The following is a 23,789-nucleotide window of genomic DNA, read 5'->3' on the forward strand; positions in this document are numbered from 1 at the left end:
GTAGTGGTTATGTAAGGCTATACATGTGATAAAATTGCATGGAACTATATACATACACATACGCGATGGCATGTATAACTGGTGAAATCTAAGTAAGCCCTATGGATTATACCAAGGGTAATTTCTTGGTTTGAATATTGTACTATAGTTTGTAAGATGTTAACATTGAAAGGGGCTGGGTGAAGCCTGCAGGAGACTTTCCTGTACATTTCTTTGCAACCTCCTGTGAATCTACAGTTATTTCAAAATAAAAAGTAAATAAAAATGTCCTGTTGGGAGTGATAGGTAAAAGATTTGACAAAGAGAGGAGCTACTCTTTTTTCTTGATCAATGACTACAATTCATCTATATCTAAATCTGTATTAGGCAGCTCAGGCTGCCATAAAAAAATACCATGGACTGAGTGACTTAGACAACAGAAATGTATTTCCTCCTAATTCTGGTCGCTAGAAGTCTGAGATTAACATTTTGTGCCTGATGAGGGCTCTCTTCCTGGCTTGCAGATGGCCCTGTTCTCACACTGTCCTCACATGGTGAAGAGAGAGAGCACAATCTCTCTCTTCCTCCTGTAAGACCACCAGTCCTATCCTATTCTACCCACCAGTCCTGTGAATTAGGACTCCATCCTTATTACTTCATTTAACCTTAATTGCCTCCTAAAAGCACTTTCTCCAAATACAGTCACATTGGGTGTCATGGCTTAAATGTATAATTTTGGAGGGACACAATTTGGTCCATAGCAATATCTATATGGGATCAAGTTTCTTTCCAGTCTGACTAATATATATGTATTTGCTTGCCTAAAAATATGTTGGTTCATTTATTCGGCAAATACTTGTGTGCCCAGTCTGAACCAAGCACTGTCCTAGACACCAGTAGGACAATTGTGAGCAAGAGTGGTAGTTCCCAGCAGTCTTGCTGTTTACATTTTAATAGGAGAAAGGACATTAAGTAAACAAGTAAATGAATAAACAATATTATATACTGACAAGTGTTATTAAGAAAAGTGAGAAGAAGAGGGATAGAAATTGGCAGGTGTAAACAGGTTTGTTTTAGGGTGGTTGGGGCTTTTTGAGAAGGTGATATTCGAGTGGAAACATGAAAAAAGAGCTCAAACCATATGAATATCTAAAGCAAGAAGCAAGAGCAGTCCTAATGGAACAGTAAATGCAGAGGTCTTGGGTCGGAGGAAAAAAGGCTTTGATGTTTGAGGAACAGCAAGAAGACCAGGATGATTACTCAAAAGGTAAGTGAAAAGTAGAGTGACAAGATGAAGTCAGTAAGTTAGGCAAGGGCTAAATCTTGTAAACGTTTGTATGTCATAGGGGAAGGCATGTGACTTTATTTTTATTTTTTGCCCTGTTGCACCGCTTGCCAGATCTCAGTTCCCCAACCAGGGATTGAACCCGGGCCACAGCAGTGAAAGCCTGAAATCCTAACCCCTAGGCCACCAGGGAACTCCTGGCATGTGATTTTGAAGTGTGATAGAAAGGCATTGGAGGTTTCTGAGCAGGGGAATGACATGAGCTGGTTTATTTTATAATTATCACTCTATGGAGAATAGATCGAATGGGGGCAAAATGGATAGTAGGAAGACCAATTAGGAGGCTATTTCATTTGTCCCAGTGGAATATGGTAGTGGTTTTTAATTAATTAATTAATTTATATTTATGGTTGCATTGGGTCTTTGTTGTTGCATGTGGGCTTTCTCTAGTTGCAGCGAGTGGGGGCTACTCCTTGTTGCGGTGCACAGGCTTCTCATTGCAGTGGCCTCTCCTGTTGTGAAGCATGGGCTCCAGGCACGGGGGCTTCAGTAGTTGTGGCATGAGGGCTCAGTAGAAGTGGCTCGTAGGCTTTAGAGCGCAGGCTCAGTAGTTGTGACCCATGGGCTTAGTTGCTCCGTGGCATGTGGGATCTTCCCAGACCAGTGCTCGAACCCGTGTCCCCTGCATTGGCAGGTGGATTCTTAACCACTGTGCCACCAGGGAAGTCCCTGATAATGTTTTTGATTTGAATGGTACTGGTGGAATGACAGATATTAGGCTCATGGTGGGTTTGTCCAGAAGATACTGGGCTGCTCCTCTGTCTGGATCCTCTCCTCTTCTCACTGGAACTCCCGAACAACCTATACAAGGCTGCCCCCACAAGTGGATGTCCTCTTTACCCAGATTGGACTCCTCATACAGCCTCCTCCCCCCTATGTAGATAAGGAGCATCTTTGTCTTTTAATTGGTATATTTTATCCATCTACATTTAAGTAATTTTCTTATATATTTGGGCTTAAATCTACTGTCTTCCTAGTTTTTTCTGTTTATTCAACATGTCCTTTCTTCCTTTTTTCCATCTCCTGCCTATTTTTGGATTAATCAAGTATTTTTCTTTTTTTTTTTTTTGCGGTATGCGGGCCTCTCACTGTTGTGGCCTCTCCCATTGCAGAGCACAGGCTCCGGACGCGCAGGCTCAGCGGCCATGGCTCACGGGCCCAGCCGCTCCGCAGCATGTGGGATCTTCCCAGACCGGGGCACAAACCCGTGTCCCCTGCATCAGCAGGCGGGCTCTCAACCACTGCGCCACCAGGGAAGCCCTGTTAAAGCTATCTGTTAAAATTTTTTTTTTTTAATCTTTAGGCTCTGTTGTCAGGCAAAGGGATTTTAAAAAAAAAATTTTTTTTTTTTGGCTGCTCTGTGCAGCTTGCAGGATCTTAGTTCCCTAACCAGGGATTGAACCTGCACCCTTGGCAGTGAAAGCATGGAGTCCTAACCACTGGACTGCCAGGGAATTCCCATAAAGCTATCTGTTAAATTTTTAATTTTACTTATTGTAATTTTAAGTTATAAAAATTCTGTTTGGATATTTTTAATGAATTCTACCTCTGGTTAAATTCTCCATCTTCTATCTGTTTTCTTGGAATTTTTGAAAAATATTATTTATTTGGTTGTGTGGGGCCTTGGTTGTGGCAGGTGGGCTCCTTAGTTGTGGCTCGTGGGCTCCTTAGTTGCAGCATGTGGGCTCCTTAGTTGCGGCAGGCGGGCTCCTTAGTTGCAGCTCCAGGGCTCCTTAGTTGTGGCTCTAGGGCTCCTTACTTGCGGCTCCCCAGCTCCTTAGTTGTGGCATGTGGGCTCCTTAGTTGTGGCTCACCAGCTCATTAGTTGTGGCACACAGGCTCCTCAGTTTGGCATGTGAACTCTTAGTTGTGGCATGCATGTGGGATCTAGTTCCCTGGCTGGGGATTGAACCCAGGCCCCCTGCATTGGGAGTGCGGAGTCTTAGCCACTGTGCCACCAGGGAAGCCCCTGTTTTTTTGGAATATTAATCACAGTTTTGTAATAGCTTGGGTCTGTTTCTGTTGTCTGCTTAACCTCTTGGTTTTTTAGTCATTTTTCTCCAGTCTTTTATACCTGATTATTTATGGTCAAATTCTGGACATTGTGTTTGAAAATTTTTAGAGGCTCTGAAAGTTTCTGAACAATATGTTGTCTTTCTTCAGAGATGATTTAATTTGCCTCTGGTAGGCATACAGAGCATGGGCTGATCAACTTCATCCATTTAAGAATAGTCTGTTTACTGCCTGTTTGTAGCTCTTCTGGGGTCTCAGCTGAAAGTCTTGGATGATTATTAGGAAACTTCCTCTTTAGAGGGATCTGGACTCCAATTTCTGTCTCCCTAGCACTTTGAGACTGCCAAAATCTCTACTTGGACTTTTAGCCTTTTAGAAATTACTTTCTGCTTAACTTCATGGCCTTGATTGATGCTCAGTTTGAGGGTCAGCAAATACCTCAGGGGAAATTCCATGCAGAGTGTTGGCTGAATTCAACATGTTTGCTTTCTCTCCAGGACGTTGGCTGTCCAGTCCTGGCTGCTTTGGTTGTTCATTAGTATCATCAAACAATTATTTTAATTAACCATTTCAGTTGTCTTGGGTGGGTTAGTCTAAAACTAGCTTCTCTGTCATAGTCAGAAACAGAAGTCTCCTTTCCCACCTCTTCTTATAGTATTTCTATATTTTAGAGTAAAAAACATGTAAATTATGTTCTGTAACCCTAATCCTCACATTATTAACACACTTTGTTAAAATTAGTCATAGAGTTTAAAAGTTTCAATACTCATACCAATTGTTATGACATAGTTTTGATTTTCCTTCTTTCCAGATCTCTCTTTCTTTTCTTAATTTATTCTTTACTGAATTCCTCAAGAAAGGCTGATGGGTCCTAATGAAATTTACATATCTTCTACTTTACTTTATTCAAGTACATAATATTGTTATCAACAATGTTTCTTTATCATTTTATTTTGAATTATTGAATTTTATTTTATTTTTTTTATACAGTAGGTTCTTATTAGTCATCCATTTTATACACATCAGTGTATACATGTCAATCCCAATCTCCCAATTCATCACACCACCACCACCACACCCTGCCACTTCCCCCCTTGGTGTCCATACATTTGTTCTCTACATTTGTGTCTCAAGTTCTGCCCTTCAAACCAGTTCATCTGTACCATTTTTCTAGGTTCCACATACATGCGTTAATATATTATATTTGGTTTTCTCTTTCTGACTTACTTCACTCTATGACAGTCTCTAGATCCATCCACGTCTCAACAGATGACCCAATTTCGTTCCTTTTTATGGCTGAGTAATATTCCATTGTATATATGTACCACATCTTTTTTATCCATTTGTCTGTTGATGAGCATTTAGGTTGCTTCCATGACCTGGCTATTGTAAATAGTGCTGCAATGAACATTGGGGTGCACATGTCTTTTTGAATTATGGTTTTCTCTGGGTATATGCTCAGTAGTGGGATTGCTGGATCATATGGTAATTCTATTTTTAGTTTTTAAAAGAACCTCCATACTGTTCTCCATAGTGGCTGTATCAATTTACATTCCCACCAACAGTGCAAGAGGGTTCCCTTTTCTCCACACCCTCTCCAGCATTTCTTGTTTGTAGGTTTTCTGACGATGTCCATTCCAACTGGTGTGAGGTGATACCTCATTGTAGTTTTGATTTGCATTTCTCTAATAATAGTGATGTTGAGCAGCTTTTCATGTGTCTCTTGGCCATCTGTATATCTTCTTTGGAGAAATGTCTATTTAGGTCTTCTGCCGGTTTTGGATTGAGTTGTTTGTTTTTTTATTGTTGAGCTGCATGAGCTGTTTATGTATTTTGGAGATTAATCCTATGTCCATTGATTCATTTGCAAATATCTTCTCCAATTTTGAGGGTTGTCTTTTCATCTTGTTTATTGTTTCCTTTGCTGTGCAAAAGCTTTGAAGTTTCATTAGGTCCCATTTGTTTATTTTTGTATTTATTTCCATTACTCTAGGAGGTGGATCAAAAAAAATCTTGTTGTGATTTATGTCAAAGAGTGTTCTTCCTGTGTTTTCCTCTAAGAGTTTTATACTGTCCGATCTTAGATTTAGGTCTGTAATCCATTTTGAGTTTATTTTTGTGTATGGTGTTAGGGAGTGTTCTAATTTCATTCTTTTAAATGTACCTGTCCAGTTTTACCAGCACCACTTATTGAAGAGACTGTCTTTTCTCCATTGTATATCCTTGTCTCCTTTGTATATCCTTGCCGACTTTGTCATAGATTAGTTGACCATAGGTGAGTGGGTTTATCTCTGTGCTTTCTATCGTGTTCCATTGATCTGTATTTCTGTTTTTGTGCTAGTACCATATTGTTTTGATTACTCTAGCTTTGTAGTATAGTCTGAAGTCAGGGAGTCTGATTCCTCCAGCTCCGTTTTTTTCCCTCAAGACTGCTTTGGCTCTTCGGGGTCTTTTGTGTCTCCATGCAAATTTAAAGATTTTTTGTTCTAGTTCCGCAAAAATGCCATTGGTAATTTGTTAAGGATTGCTTTGAATCTGTAGATTGCTTTGGGTAGTACAGTCATTTTCACAATGTTGATTCTTCCAATCCAAGAACATGGTATATCTCTCCATCTGTTGGTATCATCTTTAATTTCTTTCATCAGTGTCTTATAGTTTTCTGCATGCAGGTCTTTTGTCTCCCTCAGTAGGTTTATTCCTAGGCAGTTTATTCTTTTTGTTGCAGTGGTAAATGGGACTGTTTCCTTCATTTCTCTTTCAGATTTTTCATCATTAGTGTATAGGAATGCAAGAGATTACTGTGCATTAATTTTGTATCCTGCAACTTTACCAGATTCATTGATTAGCTCTAGTAGTTTTCTGGTAGCATCTTTAGGATTCTCTATGTATAGTATCATGTCATCTGCAAAGAGTGAGAGTTTTACTACTTCTTTTCCAATTTGTATTCCTTTTATTTCTTTTTCTTCTCTGATTGCCATGGGTAGGACTTCCAAAACTATGTTGAATAGTAATGGTGAGAGTGGACATCTTTGTCTTGTTCCTGCTCTTAGAGGAAATGCTTTCAGTTTTTCCCCATGGAGAATGATGTTTGCTGTGGGTTTGTCATATATGGCCTTTATTATGTTGAGGTAGGTTCCCTCTATACTCACTTTCTGGAGAGTTTTTATCATAAATGGGTGTTGAATTTTGTCAAAAGCATTTTCTGCATCTGTTGAGATGATCATATGGTTTTCGTTCTTCAATTTGTTAATATGGTGTATCACATTGATTGATTTGCATATACTGAAGAATTCTTGCATCCCTGGGATAAATCCCACTTGATCATGGTGTATGATCCTTTTAACGTGTTGTTGGATTCTGTTTGCTAGTATTTTGTTGAGGATTTTTATATCTATATCCATCAGTGATATTGGTCTGTAACTTTCTTTTCTTGTAGTATCTTTGTCTGGTTTTGGTATCAGGGTGGTGGTGGCCTCATAGAATGAGTTTGGGAGTGTTCCTTCCACTGCAATTTTTGGAAGAGTTTGAGAAGGATGGGTGTTAGCTCTTTTCTAAATGTTTGATAGAATTCATCTGTGAAGCCATCTGGTCCTGGACTTTTGTTTGTTAGAAGATTTTTAATCACAGTTTCAATTTCATTACTTGTGATTGGTCTGTTCATATTTTTTCTATTTATTCCTGGTTCAGTCTTGGAAGGTTATACCTTTCTAAGAATTTGTCCATTTCTTCCAGGTTGTCCATTTTATTGGCATAGAGTTGCTTGTAGTAGTCTCTTAGGATGCTTTGTATTTCTGTGGTGTCTGTTTAACTTCTCCTTTTTCATTTCTAATTTTACTGATTTGAGTCCTCTTCCTCTTTTTCTTGATGAGTCTGGCTAATGGTTTATCAATTTTGTTTATCTTCTCAAAGAACCAGCTGTTAGTTTTATTGATCCTTGCTACTGTTTTCTTTGTTTCTATTTCATTTATTTCTGCTCTGATCTTTATGATTTCTTTCCTTCTGCTAACTTTGGGTTTTTTTGTTCTTCTTTCTCTAGTTCCTTTAGGTGTAAGGTTAGATTGTTTATTTGAGATTTTTCTTGTTTCTTGAGGTAGGCTTGTATAGCTATAATCTTCTCTCTTAGAACTGCTTTTGCCGCATCCCATAGGTTTTGGATCGTCGTGTTTTCATTGTCATTTGTCTCTAGGTATTTTTTGATTTCCTCTGTGATTTCTTCAGTGATCTCCTGGTTATTTAGTAACGTATTGTTTAGGCTCCATGTGTTTGTGTTTTTTACGTTTTTTTCCCTGTAATAGATTTCTAATCGCATAGCGTTGTGGTTAGAAAAGATGCTTGATATGATTTCAATTTTCTTAAATTTACTGAGGCTTGATTTGTGACCCATGACGTGATCTATCCTGGAGAATGTTCCGTGCACACTTTAGAAGAAAGTGTAATCTGCTGTTTTTGGATGGAATGTCTTATAAATATCAATTAAATCTATCTGGTCTATTGTGTCATTTAAAGCTTCTGTTTCCTTATTTATTTTCATTTTGGATGATCTGCCCATTGGTGTAAGTGAGGTGTTAAAGTCCCCCACTCTTATTGTGTTACTGTCGATTTCCTCTTTTATAGCTGTTAGCAGTTGCCTTATGTATTGAGGTGCTCCTATGTTGGATGCATATATATTAATAATTGTTATATCTTCTTATTGGATTGATCCCTTGATCATTACGTAGTGTCCTTCCTTGTCTCTTGTAACATTCTTTATTTTAAAGTCTATTTTCTCTGTTACGAGTATTGCTAGCTTTCTTTTGATTTCCATTTGCATGGAATATCTTTTTCCATCCCCTCACTTTCAGTCTCTATGTGTCCGTAGGTCTGAAGTGGGTCTCTTGTATACAGCATATATATGAGTCTTGTTTTTGTATCCATTCAGCAAGCCTGTGTCTTTTGGTTGTAGCACTTAATCCATTCACGTTTAAGGTAATTATCGATATGTACCTATGACCATTTTCTTAATTGTTTTGGGTTTGTTTTTGTAGGTCCTTTTCTTCTCTTGTGTTTCCCACTTAGAGAAGTTCCTTTAGCATTTGTTGTAGAGCTGGTTTGGTGGTGCTGAATTCTCTTAGCTTTTGCTTGTCTGTAAAACTTTTGTTTTCTCCACCGAATCTGAATGAGATCATTGCTGGGTAGAGTAATCTTGGTTGTAGGTTTCATCACTTTAAGTGTATCATGCCACTCCCTTCTGGCTTGTAGAGTTTCTGCTGAGAAATCAGCTGTTAACCTTATGGGAGTTCCCTTGTATGTTATTTGTCATTTTTCCCTTGCTGCTTTCAGTAAGTTTTCTTTGTCTTTAATTTTTGCCAATTTGATTACTATGTGTCTCAGCGTATTTCTCCTTGGGTTTATCCTGTATGGGACTCTCTGCACTTCCCGGAATTGGGTGGCCATTTCCTTTCCCATGTTAGGGAAGTTTTTGACTATAATCTCTTCAAATATTTTCTTGGGTCCTTTCTCTCTTTCTTCTCCTTCTGGGACCCCTATAATGCGAATGTTGTTGCATTTAATGGTGTCCTCGAGGTCTCTTAGGCTGTCTTCATTTCTTTTCATTCTTTTCTCTTTATTCTGTTCCACAGCAGTGAATTCTTCCATTCTGTCTTCCAGGTCACTTATCCGTTCTTCTGCTTCAGTTGTTCTGCTATTGATTCCTTCTAGTGTATCTTTCATTTCAATTATTGTATTGTTCATCTCTGTTTGTTTGTTCTTTAATTCTTCTAAATCTTTGTTAAACATTTCTTGTATCTTCTCGATCTTTGCCTCCATTCTTTTTCCAAGGTCCTGCATCATCTTCACTATCATTATTCTGAATTCTTTTGCTGGAAGGTTGCCTATCTCCACTTCATTTAGTTGTTTTTCTGGTGTTTTATCTTGTTCCTTCATCTGGTACATAGCCCTCTGCCTTTTCATTTTGTCTATCTTTCTGTGAATGTGGTTTTTGTTCCACAGGCTGCAGGATTATAGTTCTTCTTGCTTCTCAACAATATGTTTAACCTGAAAATTTTTTAATATTTTAATGCAGTTTTTTGTCATCAATGTCAATATTATTTTTGTTATTTTTTATTTTTTTTAAAGTATGTATTGTAATTTATTTTGATTGCTTCAGGTGTTAGTTGCAGGCACACAGGATCTTCGTTAAGGCATGTGGGATCTTTTTGTTGTGGCTCGCAGGCTCTTTGTTGCGTCACTTGGGCTTCTCTCTAGTTGTGGTGTGCAGGCTCCAGGGCACGTGGGCTCTGTAGTTAGTGACACACAGCCTCTCTATTTGAGGCGCATGAGCTCAGTAGTTGTCGTGCACAGGCTTAGTTGTCCCGTGGCATGTGAGATCTTAGTTCTCTGACCAGGGATCAAACCTGCGTCCCCTGCATTGGAAGGTGGATTGTTTACCACTGGACCACCAGGGAAGTCCCTGTATGATTACTGGAGCTTTTTAGTGTGCCTCTACTAACCTTTGGAGTATTCCCTTCTTATTAGTCTTCTTTTCCAGTTTTTAAAAAATTATTGGTTATTTCTCCATATAGATTCTTGAATTAACATGTCTAATTCTAGGAAAAAATAAATTCATTGGTATTTTTAATTTGGATTGTGTTAATTTTATTCTACCTCTCTGTTTGCATAAAATGCATCTGTTGGATCTTACAGCAAGATTGCTTTTCTAAGGAGCATTATAAGAAAGAAAGAAATCATTTGACTGTCATATTATTTCTGTTAAAAGACTAACTTTCTAGTTCTAGAAGAGAAATTATTTTCTTCTTCCTCTTGTTGAGTAGAATTTTCCACTGGGATTCAGAATCACAGAGTATCAGTTAAAACTGCAAGCCACCTTATGGCCACCCCTCTTATGCTTTTGGGATCTCTCAGGAAGGAACCACATGGTGCTGATTTCTCTGAAAGCTGCTTTCTCCAAAGCAGGAGCAGCACTTCATCCAGGAGGTCTCAGAATTTTGCAGCTCAGGTGGAGTCATATCCTGATCTCTTTGGTTGCCCTGCTGAGACATCCTCCAGACTTCCCATGTTTTGGGGTCTGCTTGTGTCACCCTAAGAAATAGGGACTGTGTAGTGTAATCTCGTGGAGGTTTACCTGGATTTAGGGTGTCAGTTACCCCAGTTTTTCAGTAGTAGCTATATATTTGTGTAGAAAACCCCAAACAAAAATATTTCGCTAATCCTTTTAAAACATATACTTAAGGGCTTCCCTGATGGCTCAGTGGTTTAGAATTCATCTGCCAATGCAGGGGACACGGGTTCGAGCCCTGGTCCGGGAAAATCCCACATGCCACGGAGCAACTAAGACCGTGTGCCACAACTACTGAGCCCACATGCCACAACTTCTGAAGCCAACATGCCTAGAGCCCATGGTCCACAACAAGAGAAGCCACCATAATGAGGAGTCTGCGCAGCACAACAAAGAGTACCCCCCACTTACTGCAACTAGAGAAAGCCCGCTCACAGCAATGAAGACCCAATGCAGGCAAAAATAAATTAATTAATTAAAAAATTTTTTAAAATAATAGAACATATACTTAAAAGCCATTTACACAAATGGATTTAAAGTGTAGTGTTGATCCTTAATTCGAATCAGTGTAGCATTATTGCATTGCATTAGGCCACTTATATCTCTGACCTACAGGCTTTTTCCATTCTAGGTGATAATCTGGTGACTAAAGTAAGCCATTACAAATTAATTTTTGGAACAGAGTTTGGGCAAAAAGAAAAATGACTTTTAGAGTTCATAATTAAATATTTCAGAACAAATAAAAAGAAGTAGAATATAGGTGAGTTAGAGGGACAAGACACTTTACATTCATTTTTTTTTTAAATAGACTTCATTCATAGTCTCCATTCACAGCAAAATTCAATGGAAGGTACAGAAATTTTCCACATACTCCCTGAGGATTGCATTATTTTTATAAGTTAGTGGGAATCTACATGTTTTTTGTGTTTACATTTTTATACTTTAAAAAATTCAGTTTATTGATGAATATATAATTGACATACATTAAAATTCACTCTTTTTAGTATCCAGTTTTAGGCATTTGAATAAACATATATAGTTATGTAACTACCACTACAATCAATTTTTAGAACAGTTCCTAAGTCTCCTCATGCTCCCAGTGTTTCTTCACTAAGTTAAATCTAGCTTTTGGGCTAAGAAATACACTTTTTATCATGTTAAGGAAGTAACTGTATATTCCTATTATTTTGAGTGCTTTTTTTTTTTATAAATAATGAGTGCTGAGTTAATGTCAGATGGCTTTCCAGTGTCTTTAGAAATAAGTGTATAATTTTAATCCTTAGAATAATTAATATTATAGGGATTTCCTTGGCAGTCCAGTGGTTAAGACTCCATGCTTCCAATGCAGGGGGCATGGGTTCAGTCCCTGGTCAGGTAACTAAGATTCCACATGCTGTGTGGCCAAAAAAATAAAATAAAATAAAAATAAATTTTAAAAAAGAATAATTAATATTATAAATTTTTTAGAAGATTTACTAATGTTGAACTGTCCTTCCATTCTCAGGGTAAGCCTCGGTTAGTTATGATATATTTTCTTTTAGTGTGCTATGAGTTTTGGCATGAAATTTTATAAGTGATATTGGCATATAGCTTTCCTTTACTAGGTTTAGATTTCATTTTTAAACTCACTTAAAAATAATTTGGGGGGCTTCCCTGGTGGCGCAGTGGTTAAGAATCCGCTTGCCTGTGCAGGGGACATGGGTTCGATCCCTGGTCCAGGAAGATCCCTCATGCCATGGAGCAACTAAGCCCATGCGCCACAACTACTAAGCCTGTGCCCCACAACTACTGAAGCCTAAGTGCCTAGAGCCCATGCTCTGCAACAAGAGCAATGAGAAGCCTGCACACTGCAACCAAGAGTAGCCCCTGCTCGCTGCAGCTAGAGAAAGCCCACGTGCAACAACGAAGACCAAACGCAGCCAAAAATAAAATAAACTTTAAAAAATAACTTGGAAAAAAAATAACTTGGAATTATTTTCTTATTTTTAACTTGCTGGGCTACTTTAAATATTGTGCTACATGCTTTCTAAAGTTTTGATAATCTTCAAGATAGTTTTTGGAGAAGGTCTTTGACTACTTTCTCTATATTTTCTTAGAAAATTACCCTTTATTGCCACAGTAGTTCCTTAACGATTTTCAAAATATTCTGTTTTATTAATAATTTGTTAGTGTCAAGAAGTGTAAAGGGTCTGAAATTTTACCCTACTTGCAAGCTAACAAGTAGCCTACAGCAGTGTCATGGATGCTGGCAGAAGACACAAGACTCCTAATCCAAAGGCAGAGGATTTTATTGCTCAAAGCACAACAAGCAGCATGAACATCAACATATTTGCCTTGTTCCTCTTTGCCCACAAGTTCCATGGGGGTGATGCAGATGGTCCAGGTAGATACGTGAACATTCAGTGAGCTGCATTATGGGAGAGGACCCGGAGTTTAGAGAACCCAAATCTTTCATAATGGGTAATACACATGCATGACCTTTGCTTTGAGGGAGATACTACCTTTATTATATTGAACAGTTAGCAAACCTGTAGGTTGATTTAGAGAGAGAGAGTATCTCTGCCTTCCAAGGGTATTTGTTATACAAACATTCTCAAAATGATAGTCCAGAAAAAAGGTAGTCAGTGTTTCTGCTTGCAAGATATGCTCTGATACCTAGTTGCTGTTTTTTATTTTGTTTGAATGCTTTCCTTTTTTTCCTTAAAAAAAATATATTTTTTTAATTTATTATTTTTGGCTGTGTTGGGTCTTTGTAGCTGTGCACGGGCTTTCTCTAGTTGTGGCGAGCGGGGGCTGCTCTTCGTTGCGGTGCATGTGCTTCTCATTGCGGTGGCTTCTCTTGTTGCAGAGCACGAACTCTAGGAACGCAGGCTCAGTAGTTGTGACTTATGGGCTCCAGAGCGCAGGCTCAGTAGTTTTGGTGCACGGGCTTAGTCGCTCCATGGCATGAGGGATCTTCCTGGATCAGGGATTGAACCTGTGTCCCCTGCATTGGCAGGCAGATTCTTAACTGCTGTGCCACCAGGGAAGTCCCTCCTGTTTTTTCTTATTATCTTAGCAGTTGGTTAATATATTTCATTTAATTTTTTCAAACAACCTGGGTTTTTCACTTGCATATTAATTTCATTATTTTACTGTTATCTAATTAATGGAATTCTGCATTTATTTTAATTTATTTTCTCCTGGGTTCCTCAGTATATTTTGTTGTTCTTAAGTTTTGAGTGGGATACTCATATATTTTTTTCTTTCATTTCTATTGCTCTATTTAAATGTATTGATGAATTTTCTTCTAAGATCTGTAGCTGTATTTCATAGATTCTTGATAATGTGGTGTTTTCAGTATTCTAGAAATTCTTCAATTTTTTTAAATTTAGTAAATAGTTTTAAATTTTTGAAGTGAAGATGTCTCTTGGTTTTAAGATTTTATTTCTCATTTTGTTTCACAGTGATCAAGCAATGATTTGAGTCATTTCAACAGTTTTATACATTTATACGGTAGTCACAGAAAAATACTTTCCTATCTCTCCTATCCCATCTTCTCCCATCTCTTTTCTTACTTCATTTGCATTTAGATATTCTTCACTCAAGTCCCCCATCTGGGTCACTGTCTTCAAGCCCACATCTAACATAGCCTTTATTTGTACTCTCTTGTACTCAGGTGATACCAAATCCCATTCCATAGTTGACAGCCATTCTTCTGTACTCAATATCTACACACACCTTTTTGCTCAGGATTTCATAAGCCTGTCAATATTAGCATGATTGAAAAATATTTGAGATCATTCTCTGGGAAGTATGAAAGTTTCTGCGGCTATGTAGGATTGGAGAGGAGCACCTAGGGAAGATATGGAGGAGCAAGTGTTTGAGTAAATGTAGCACTGATGTAGTAATCGTATGAACTCTGGTGGAGATAAGCAAGTCATTGTAGTACAGTATAAAAGATTAGAGGCAGGGCCTCCCTGGTGGTGCAGTGGTCACAAATCCACCTGCTAGTGCAGGGGACACCAGTTTGAGCCCTGGTCTGGGAAGATCTCACATGCTGCGGAGCAGCTAGACCCGTGCACCACAACTACTGAGCCTGCACTCTAGAGCCCACAAGCCACAACTACTGAGCCCACGTGCCACAACTACTGATGCCTGCATGCCACAACTCCTGAAGCCTGCATGACACAACTACTGAAGCCTGAGCACCTAGAGCCCGTGCTCCACAACAAGAGAAGCCACCTCAATGAGAAGCCCACGCACTGCAATGAAGAGTAGCCCCTGCTCACTGCAACTAGATAAAGCCTGCACACAGCAACAAAGACCCAACACAGCCAGAAATAAAATAAATTAAAAAAAAGGTTAGAGATGGATGTATATATTTGTTAGTGATTACATAATTGTGGGAATTAAATGAGTAACATCTATTGTGAATTTGGGGTTGCTTATTCAATAGTAAGTGAACTTAGAATCGTTTCTGCCACTGGGAAAACTTAGGGGTAAGAGACTAATGGAATAACAAGTGAGAAAATAAATATGTTATTGCAATGTTATAGAGACGAGCAACATGTTTCTGGGATAGAGCATAAAGTGCTTAGACTTAAATAGGATCAGCAGGAATATCTTTTCTGAAAAAGTGATTTTTGATTTGAGATCTGAGGATGAAGAGAAGTCAAGCACACAAAATCAGAGGATTTCTCAAAGAAGGAGCAACCTGTCAAGAGCCCTATTTAATGGCAACAGTTGCATTAAACATTAAACAGTGCATTTTGTGAGCTGAAAAGAGGCCTTTATGGCATGAACAGAGAAAGTAAATGGGAGAGGAGTTGATAAGCAGAAGCCTTATTATTCATGCTCAGGTATTTCTGTTTTATTCTAATTGTAAAGAGAAATCATTGAAAACGTTTAAGTAGAGAGACTCAAACATTGATCAGCAACAGGGTCATTTATTGTCAGATATAAAAAAGAACAAAACAAAAACATGTGCAGGAACTAGTCCTGTAGATCTTGTTTCAGTCAAACATCTCTGTATAGTTTTAACAGACCTTTAGGTGATTCTTACACACACTTAAATCAGGCCTCCACTGATTTACCTTGTTTGCCTAATCACCAACCTCACCTCCATTCCTGAACTTTCTTTATTCTCTGTTTCCTTTGCCTTGTTTTGAAATGTATGAGAATATAGTCTGTTCCATAATACAGTTAATAATCCGTAATACAAATTAGCTTAGTAATGATATGAAGTAGGGAATGATATCAGTATAATGTGGAACTTAGTTGTTTCACAGGTAATTTTCCTGGTTGAATAGTGCCAGAATGGTAGAAATAGATTTATAACATTCAGCAGGAAAGGCAAAAGCCTTTAATTTGATACTTTATTGTTAAGAGCCCTTACACCTCCATATTAAGAAAATTAATAATAAATGCCTACATTCAGGCTCCCTCCCCAGACATGGATACCATCAACCTTGCATGTCTCCTAGCTGATGACAGGTTTCACTTCATCCTATTTCCATCTTAATGGTAGCCTCACTGGCTCAGGGCTTTATTTTCATGTACAATGTCTCAGCACCTGAAATCCAGTGTTTTCAATTTTTTGTGTGCATTTTAATATCCATGATTCAGCCTTCAGCTGTGTTGAGCTGCCTTTCAGGTTATCTCTTGAGATATCAATTATTATATTTGTTAGTGCTCTGCCAATAAAGTTGCATAGATTTGAGTGTTCTTCTCCAGCCCTGTTTTCCCCATAAACTCTAATTTTTGGTGTGTAATTTTACAGAAGATAGGTTTTTTTAGGTACACATATGTGTTATTGTAGCAAGAATGCCTATCTTCTAGAGATGTCTAATCCATTCACTGGTAATGATGCTGAAAATTCAGCCTTTGTGCACCAGTGCCATATCAAATCTTGGAGACAGAGGTTTGGGTGAAGTAGAAAAGAATAGCTTTATTGCTTTGCCAGGCAAACGGGGACACAGCAGGCTAGTGCTTCAAGAACTGTGTGTCCCAACCCAGGAGGATTTGGTGAGTTTTATAGCAGTGGTTCAAGGACGGGGTTGCTGATAAGGATCAGGTTGTGTGCAGGGCCTGTATTCCTTTAATCTGGCCTCAGGTGGTCTCCTGATGAGCGTCTCGAGGTTATCAAACTGTGACTTTCTCTCTGGAACATCTTCTGTTTGGTGCCGGTTTTAGTTCTGCAGAAGAACTCAAAGATACTGTTATGTGTATCCCTTGAGGTAGAACCAGGACACCCCAAGGCTGTACTGTTGTTTCTTGACTACTCCTTCCTTGTTTCTGCATCCCCTCCCTTCCCTGATGAGCAACTGTTCGAATTTGCCCTTTGGGACTCAGGGAAGGTCATGGAGGCTGGAGTCTGTTCCCTGCAAACAAAGAAATGGGGAACACAGAAAGGCTTCCGTGCCCAGGAGCCCCCCAGAGTCCTGCTCAGTTTCAGTAATAGGCATTATTTTAGGTGCTTTTTATTTCTGTATAGTTTTCTTTCTTCTGGAACCGGAAAACAGCGTGTGTTTGCTTTCTTGTTTTCTTTCAGATTTGGAGTCCAGATACAGGACCAATACTTTATCTCCAGAAAAGGACATTTATGAAATATATTCATTCCAGTGGGAGATAATGGAAAGAATTAAAAGCTATGGCCTTCAAGACTCCTTTTTTAGAAATGATTGGGAATGCAAAAGCAAGATTGAGGGGAAAAAGGAACCACAAGAGGGATATTTTGGGCAAGTGAAAATTGCTTCTGAAAAAATGTCCACTTACAAAAGGCATAATCTTCTTGCTGAGTATCAGAGAATTCATAATGGAGAAAAGTTATATGAATGTAAGGAATGTAGGAAGACCTTTATTCGTCGCTCAACACTTAGTCAACACCTGAGAATTCATACTGGTGAAAAACCTTACAAATGTAAAGAATGTGGGCAGGCCTTTAGACAGCGTGCACACCTTATTAGACATCACAAACTTCATACTGGTGAGAAACCCTATGAATGTAAGGAATGTGGGAAGGCCTTTACAGTCCTCCAAGAACTTACTCAACATCAGAGACTTCATACTGGTGAAAAGCCCTATGAATGTAAGGAATGTGGGAAGGCCTTTAGAGTACATCAGCAGCTTGCTCGACATCAGAGAATTCACACTGGTGAGAAGCCCTATGAATGTAAGGCATGTGGGAAGACTTTTAGGCAGTGTACACACCTTACTCGACATCAGAGACTTCATACTTCTGAGAAGCTCTATGAATGTAAGGAATGTGGGAAGGCCTTCGTATGTGGTCCAGACCTTAGAATACATCAGAAAATTCATTTTGGGGAGAAGCCCTATGAATGTAAGGAATGTGGAAAGGCTTTTAGAATATGCCAACAGCTTACTGTCCATCAGAGTATTCATACTGGTGAGAAACCCTATGAATGTAAAGAGTGTGGGAAGACTTTTAGATTAAGGCAACAACTTGTTCGCCATCAGAGAATTCATACTCGTGAGAAACCCTATGAATGTATGGAATGTTGGAAGACCTTTAGTAGTTACTCACAACTTATTTCCCATCAGAGCATTCATATTGGTGAGAGACCTTATGAATGTGAAGAATGTGGGAAGGCCTTTAGACTACTCTCACAACTTACTCAACATCAGAGTATTCATACTGGTGAGAAACCTTATGAATGTAAGGAATGTAGAAAGCCTTTTAGATTGCTCTCACAACTTACTCAACATCAGAGTATTCATACTGGAGAGAAACCTTATGAATGTAAGGAATGTGGTAAAGCTTTTAGACTTTATTCTTTTCTTACTCAACACCAGAGAATTCATACTGGTGAGAAACCCTACAAATGTAAGGAATGTAAGAAGGCCTTTAGACAACATTCACACCTTACTCAGCATCAGAAAATTCATAATGGAATTTAATACAAGAAGGCTTTCAAATGTACATGTTACAGAACATCAGAAAATTCATTTTTGAGAAAATTTGTTTCATGCTCATAACTAAGCATTAAGAAGTTTATATTTCAGAAAAAATTGTTGCTTTAAAACCTTCCACCACCATTCAGACATTGTATATCTTCAGCAAATTTATATGAGGAAATAATATAATGAATACAGGAAAATCTTTAGCCTTATCTATCATTATCACCATTTCACCCCTTTATTACCAGTATTAGTTAAGGTACTTAAATTTCTGTGCCTCATTTTGCTCACTTGTAAAATGGTGATAGTAGTACCTATGTATATTAGTTATTTATTGCTGTGTAATAAATTACCACAAACTTAGTAGCTTAAAATAATACACATTATCTCAGTTTCTGTGGGTCAGGAGTCTAGGCATAACTTAGTTGGGTTCTCTGCTTCAGGGCCTCTCACAAGGCTAAAATCAAGATTTCAACCATGGCTGAGTCTCATTGGAAGGCTCAACTGGGGAAGGGATGCACTTCCAACCTCATGTGGTTGTTGACTGAATTAATTCACTGAGGGCTGTTGCGCTGAGGTCCTCAGTTTCTAGCTGGCTGTTGGCTAAATGCTGACTTCAATTCCTTGCTACATGGGCCTCTTCAAGGTGGCTGCTTACTTCATCAGAGTGTGCAAGCCAAGGAAGCAAGAGGCTGCTAGCATCAAAGAAGCTATCGTCTTGTGTAATCTAATCATTGAAATGACATTATTTCATCACCTTTTCTATCTTCTTTTGGTTAGAAACAAGGAACTAGGCCACCCTACACTCAACGGAACAGGCTTACACAAGAGTATGAATGCCAGGAGGAAGGGACCACTGGGGCCAATTCAGAGTCAGCCTGCTACATCATGTAATAGAATTGTTGTGAGGAGTGAGTAGTTAATACTTGGAAAAATAGCAGCCACATAGCATGTTTTCTGTAAATATTACCTATAGTTGTTATTAACATCATTAGTATTAGTGAATTCATATGAGAGGAATATCCTATAGAAGTAATAAATGTAGAAATGCCTCCTGTCACTGCTCAGCACTTACTAAACTTAAGATAATTTATTCTGGATAAAATCTAGGAGGTTATACTGAATGTGAGAAGTTCTTCATCACTTGAGCTGCATCCGAAATTTCATGCTGAAAAGAAACCTTATGAATTTTATGAATATGAGGTTGTTAAGAGTATAACTATTGGAAGAATCAAAGAGAAATACGAAATTATTTTCCCATAATAAATTCCAAAGAGTAAATGTTTTATAATCTCTCATCTCTGACCACCATTCAATTAATTAGAAATTATCAAAAAGGTGGCATAAAGGAACTAACCACTTGGAAATTTAATTGTGTGTTTGTGTGTGTGTGTGTGTGTATGATACTCTTGTATAAAAGAAAGAAAACATTCCATTACAGTCAATATACTTTTTGATGCTCAAATTGCCCCATCTTCAGCCAGTGGGAGTTGGGTCTTTTCACATGATCCCAATAGCAGTTTGATAATTTGCTCAGTTATGGCTGCTATGGGAAATGCTTGGGTACCAACTAATTATTCTGAAAACCAATAAATAAATGGAAAAATAAGTATTTATTTTGCTTTTCCCATGTGAATCAAGTTTCAGAGTCACCCAAAACTCATCAAATTAATTTTTTTTTAATTTAAGAAATCTCACCAGTAAATACAGAAAAATTGATAGGATTAGAAAATTTTTCTAGTTCCTAATGGAATAATGGGTCCAGAAAATGATCTTCAGTGGATATTAAAACTATTTGGGAAAAAGTTTATAGGGAGAACGTTACATTGGATTTATCAAGCTGACCACCTCTGAGCCCTTTATTCAATTTTAACGTCTATAAAGGTGGGACTATCAGACAATAGGCACCTCCTGATACAATGCAATTAGGAAGTACATACCACTACCTATGAAGTCTTATTGCCAGAATAATAAACTGAAGGAATCAAACCTTTAAATCAAAATTTTTAAAGCCAAGAATTTGGGGAATAGATGAAAAAGTAAATGGCACCGCAAGGAAGCAGCCAAGCAGATCCAGAATGTGTAAAATTCTACAAAACAAATGACCTGATTTCTTCAACTAATGAGTGGCATGAAAAAGAAAAGAAGGGCACTGTTAACAGATTAAAAAAGACGAGGCATATCAACTAAATTCAATATGTGGGTATTATTTGGACCCAGATTGAACAAAATGTAAGACAACATTTTGGAGACTGGGGGAAATGTGGACATGCACTGAGTATTAAATGATTTTTAGAAATATTAGATTTGTTTGTTAGGGATGATAATGTCAACGTGGTTATTAAAAGATAGAACATCCTATGTGTTAGAGATACATATATATGAAATAAGATACCCAGATTTGCATTAAAATAACTCCAGCAAAAGAAAAAGAAAGCAAATTGGCAAAGAGCTAGAAAGTAGATTAGCAAAATGTTGATAATTACTGAAGTAGAGTAGCTGTTTATGGAGGGTTCATTGTTTTAACATTTTTACCTTTTTATGTATTTGAAGTAATATTTAAAATCAAAGCTGAAATTATACACTACTTAAGAAATGATTGTTAATGAGATGCCTGCATATCTAAATTTGTCAGATGTAACCAAAGTTCTATTCAGTGAGAAATGTGTGCCCCCGAATGCATTAAGGAAACTTCGTTTGTGGGCCCAGTCTTCATCTTCTTCACTTACCTGCAGCAATCAGTGCTGGGCCTGTCATGTAGATAAATGTATTAAAGGAATGAATAAGCATTTATGTCAAGAAACAAGAAACAGAACAAAGTCAAACCAACACAAGAGAAGCAAAGTACAAGTGAAAGTAGAAATTAAGAGATTAGACACTAGTAGACTTCCAATGTTAATGACTGTATCTTGGCAGGTCTAATCAAGGAAAAGAAAATGAAATATAAACATTCAGCATTATGATAAAAGTGATTACAGATTATCAATAAATTTTCCTTTTAATTATAAGGTAACACTGTATGTACTATATGTATTCCAATATATGTAAAAATACAGATGGATTACATTTTCTTCTCTATAAGTATGTTATCACAATTGACTGTGCTCTAGAACCCACAGACCAACAAATAAATGTGTGTGTGTACGAAGTTCCTGTTTAAGGAAAAAATCTGATAGTTGTGTAGGTAAAAACCTTAAGAATAGATAATCCTTAACAAGATTTTACTAATTAATTTTACACAGGTGAAATAATCTGATACAAAACTAGATGAAGATGAAGAGCAAAATCTAGACCAACTTCACTTATGAAAATTTTATTCTTCATAATTCTAAATAGTTATATTTAGAATTTCTTACAAAATCAGTCTTCACTAATAGGCCAGTGTTTTGCCTTTCCCAAGTACAAAGTAGCTCCAGAAGACCAGTGTTTAACCAACATTCTCCACAAGTTTGCTTCAGAGAATACTAGTCCTTGATGATATTTTAAAAAATATATCTGGGGAAAAACTGTAAATGAAACAAAGGATAAAGTATCTACTTCTGGGGGAAATCCGAGTACACATTATCAGCTTGTCGAAAGATGTATTAAAAAAATTTTCATTTAACATAGTGTATCTCAAATTTACTTCATTGTGCACTTCTCACTCCAAATACCTTTTAACACCTTTAGAATGTGAACCACTTTGGTAGATGCTACCATAACCACAATGAATGTCTTCAAGGATGTCATTTCAGACATGGTGAGTGATTGTGTTGGGAAGAGGTGAGGAAGGGCACTTTTCTTTTGCAGCTTACATTATACTCTGAAAGCAGCTTCCTGCTTGAATGGAAGGCTAGTGATTTTCTATAGAATGGAAAAGATTCCAGCCTGGTGCTTGATAATGTATGTATTAAACATGCTTAAATATTCTATTAAACAGTGATTAGGACAAAATGATTTTTCATTGTAATAAAAATGCTATATTGAATACCATTTTGTGCGGGTTTTTTTTTCTTATTTTTAGTTTTTGGAATCAAGCCAGTTTATTGAGGGGCTTTGGGGGAGAGTCGAAAGGCTGGGAGGACAATGAGATCCGATGTCCTTCTCCCAGCCGGGACCTCCCCAGCTTCACAGTCGCTGAAAGCCGTTTTCTTATTTCTTTGAAGAGTTGAGACTCAAAGGTGCATATCTAGAAGTGCTATGTATACTGTGTTTCACATATTGCTAGATTATTGCTCCATCATTGCACCACTACTGAATCCCTTCAGTTATAGAATATGAGTGTCTGTACTTCCCTGATTGCAAGTGAATTGAGCACATTTTTTCATATGTGTTTATTGGCCAATTATGTTTCCCTTAGTGCTTTTTTTTTTTTTTTTTTTTTTTTTTTTTTGCGGTACGCGGACCTCTCACTGTTGTGGCCTCTCCCTTTGAGGAGCACAGGCTCCAAACGCGCAGGCTCAGTGGCCATGGCCCACGGGCCCAGCCGCTCCGCGGCATGTGGGATCTTCCCGGACCGGGCACGAACCCGTGTCCCCTGCATTGGCAGGCAGACTCTCAACCACTGCGCCACCAGGGAAACCCCCTTAGTGCTTTTTTTATTCATGCATTTTCTCTCTTTCTTTCTGGGTTATCTCACTGATTTTTTTAGGATTTTTAAAATAATCCAGGTATTGATAATTCCAGGTATTACACATTTATAAATGTTGGACTTATTTTCTCTCAAGGTGGCTTGTGTTTTCACTGTGTTATGGTGTTTATTGTTTTGCATACAGTTTTCATTTTAAGCCATACCAAATAATTGTATTCTTTTTTCTTTTTTATATTTTGTTTTCTGCCATGTATCTGCAAATAGAAATAAGTTCCCTCAATATTTTTTATTATTTATTTTATTTCTATTTCTTATTGCAGTAGCTGGAGTTTTCAGAATAAAGTTGAATACTAGTGGGAATAACTTCCCTCATTTTTCCAATTTAATGGAAATCACATATCTATTTAAACATTTAGTATAATGCTTATTGACTTAGAGTAAATAGTCTGTTATATGTAAGTAGTTTCATTCAGTCCCTGTTCTACTTAATGCCTGTTAGATTTTGTTGGGAGCTATTTTATCATCTGTTGGTGTGAACCTGTTTTTTCTCCTTTAATTTTCTGATGTGATGAATTATGCAGATTTCTTGACAAATTCAGGGGTTCCTACAACCATTCTTAGGTTGAGTAGTTTACTACAACAACTGACCCAACTCAGGAATGTAGTGCAGTTATGATTAGTTTTATTACAGTGAAAAGATACAAATTAGAATCAGCTAAAGGGAGAGATGGATGCCTAGGACAAAGTGTGGGAGGGATCCAAATGTGGAGCTTCTGGTCATCTTCTCCTTGAACACAAGGATGTCATTATCTCCTCTTGGCCATGAGTTGTGACAATATGCACAAGAAAGCTTGCCCAAGCCTGTGGTCTCCAGATTTTTTGTTGGTGCTCACATTCTGTCCATGAGGTTAGGCTGATCTTTAGCCTTC

General features: G+C 37.8%; 1 protein-coding gene across 8 annotated transcripts in view; it reads left to right on the forward strand.

The window, feature by feature from the left end:
* ZFP14 (ZFP14 zinc finger protein) overlaps positions 1-22,305 on the forward strand; it is a 36,150-nt gene extending 13,845 nt beyond the window's left edge. For 7 of the 8 annotated variants that reach the window (XM_079908608.1, XM_079908603.1, XM_079908602.1 and 4 more), the window contains one exon: positions 16,924-22,305. In XM_079908608.1, the coding sequence (XP_079764734.1) occupies positions 17,004-18,290 (1,287 nt within the window). In that variant the 5' untranslated portion in view covers positions 16,924-17,003 and the 3' untranslated portion in view covers positions 18,291-22,305. Of the gene's footprint in view, positions 1-14,687; positions 14,735-16,923 lie in introns of those variants that run through there. The other variant, XM_079908609.1, reaches the window with a different exon arrangement.
* Positions 22,306-23,789: the final 1,484 nt, after the last annotated feature.

This window comes from Stenella coeruleoalba (assembly GCF_951394435.1).
Source record: "Stenella coeruleoalba genome assembly, chromosome: 20".
NCBI lineage: Eukaryota > Metazoa > Chordata > Mammalia > Artiodactyla > Delphinidae > Stenella > Stenella coeruleoalba.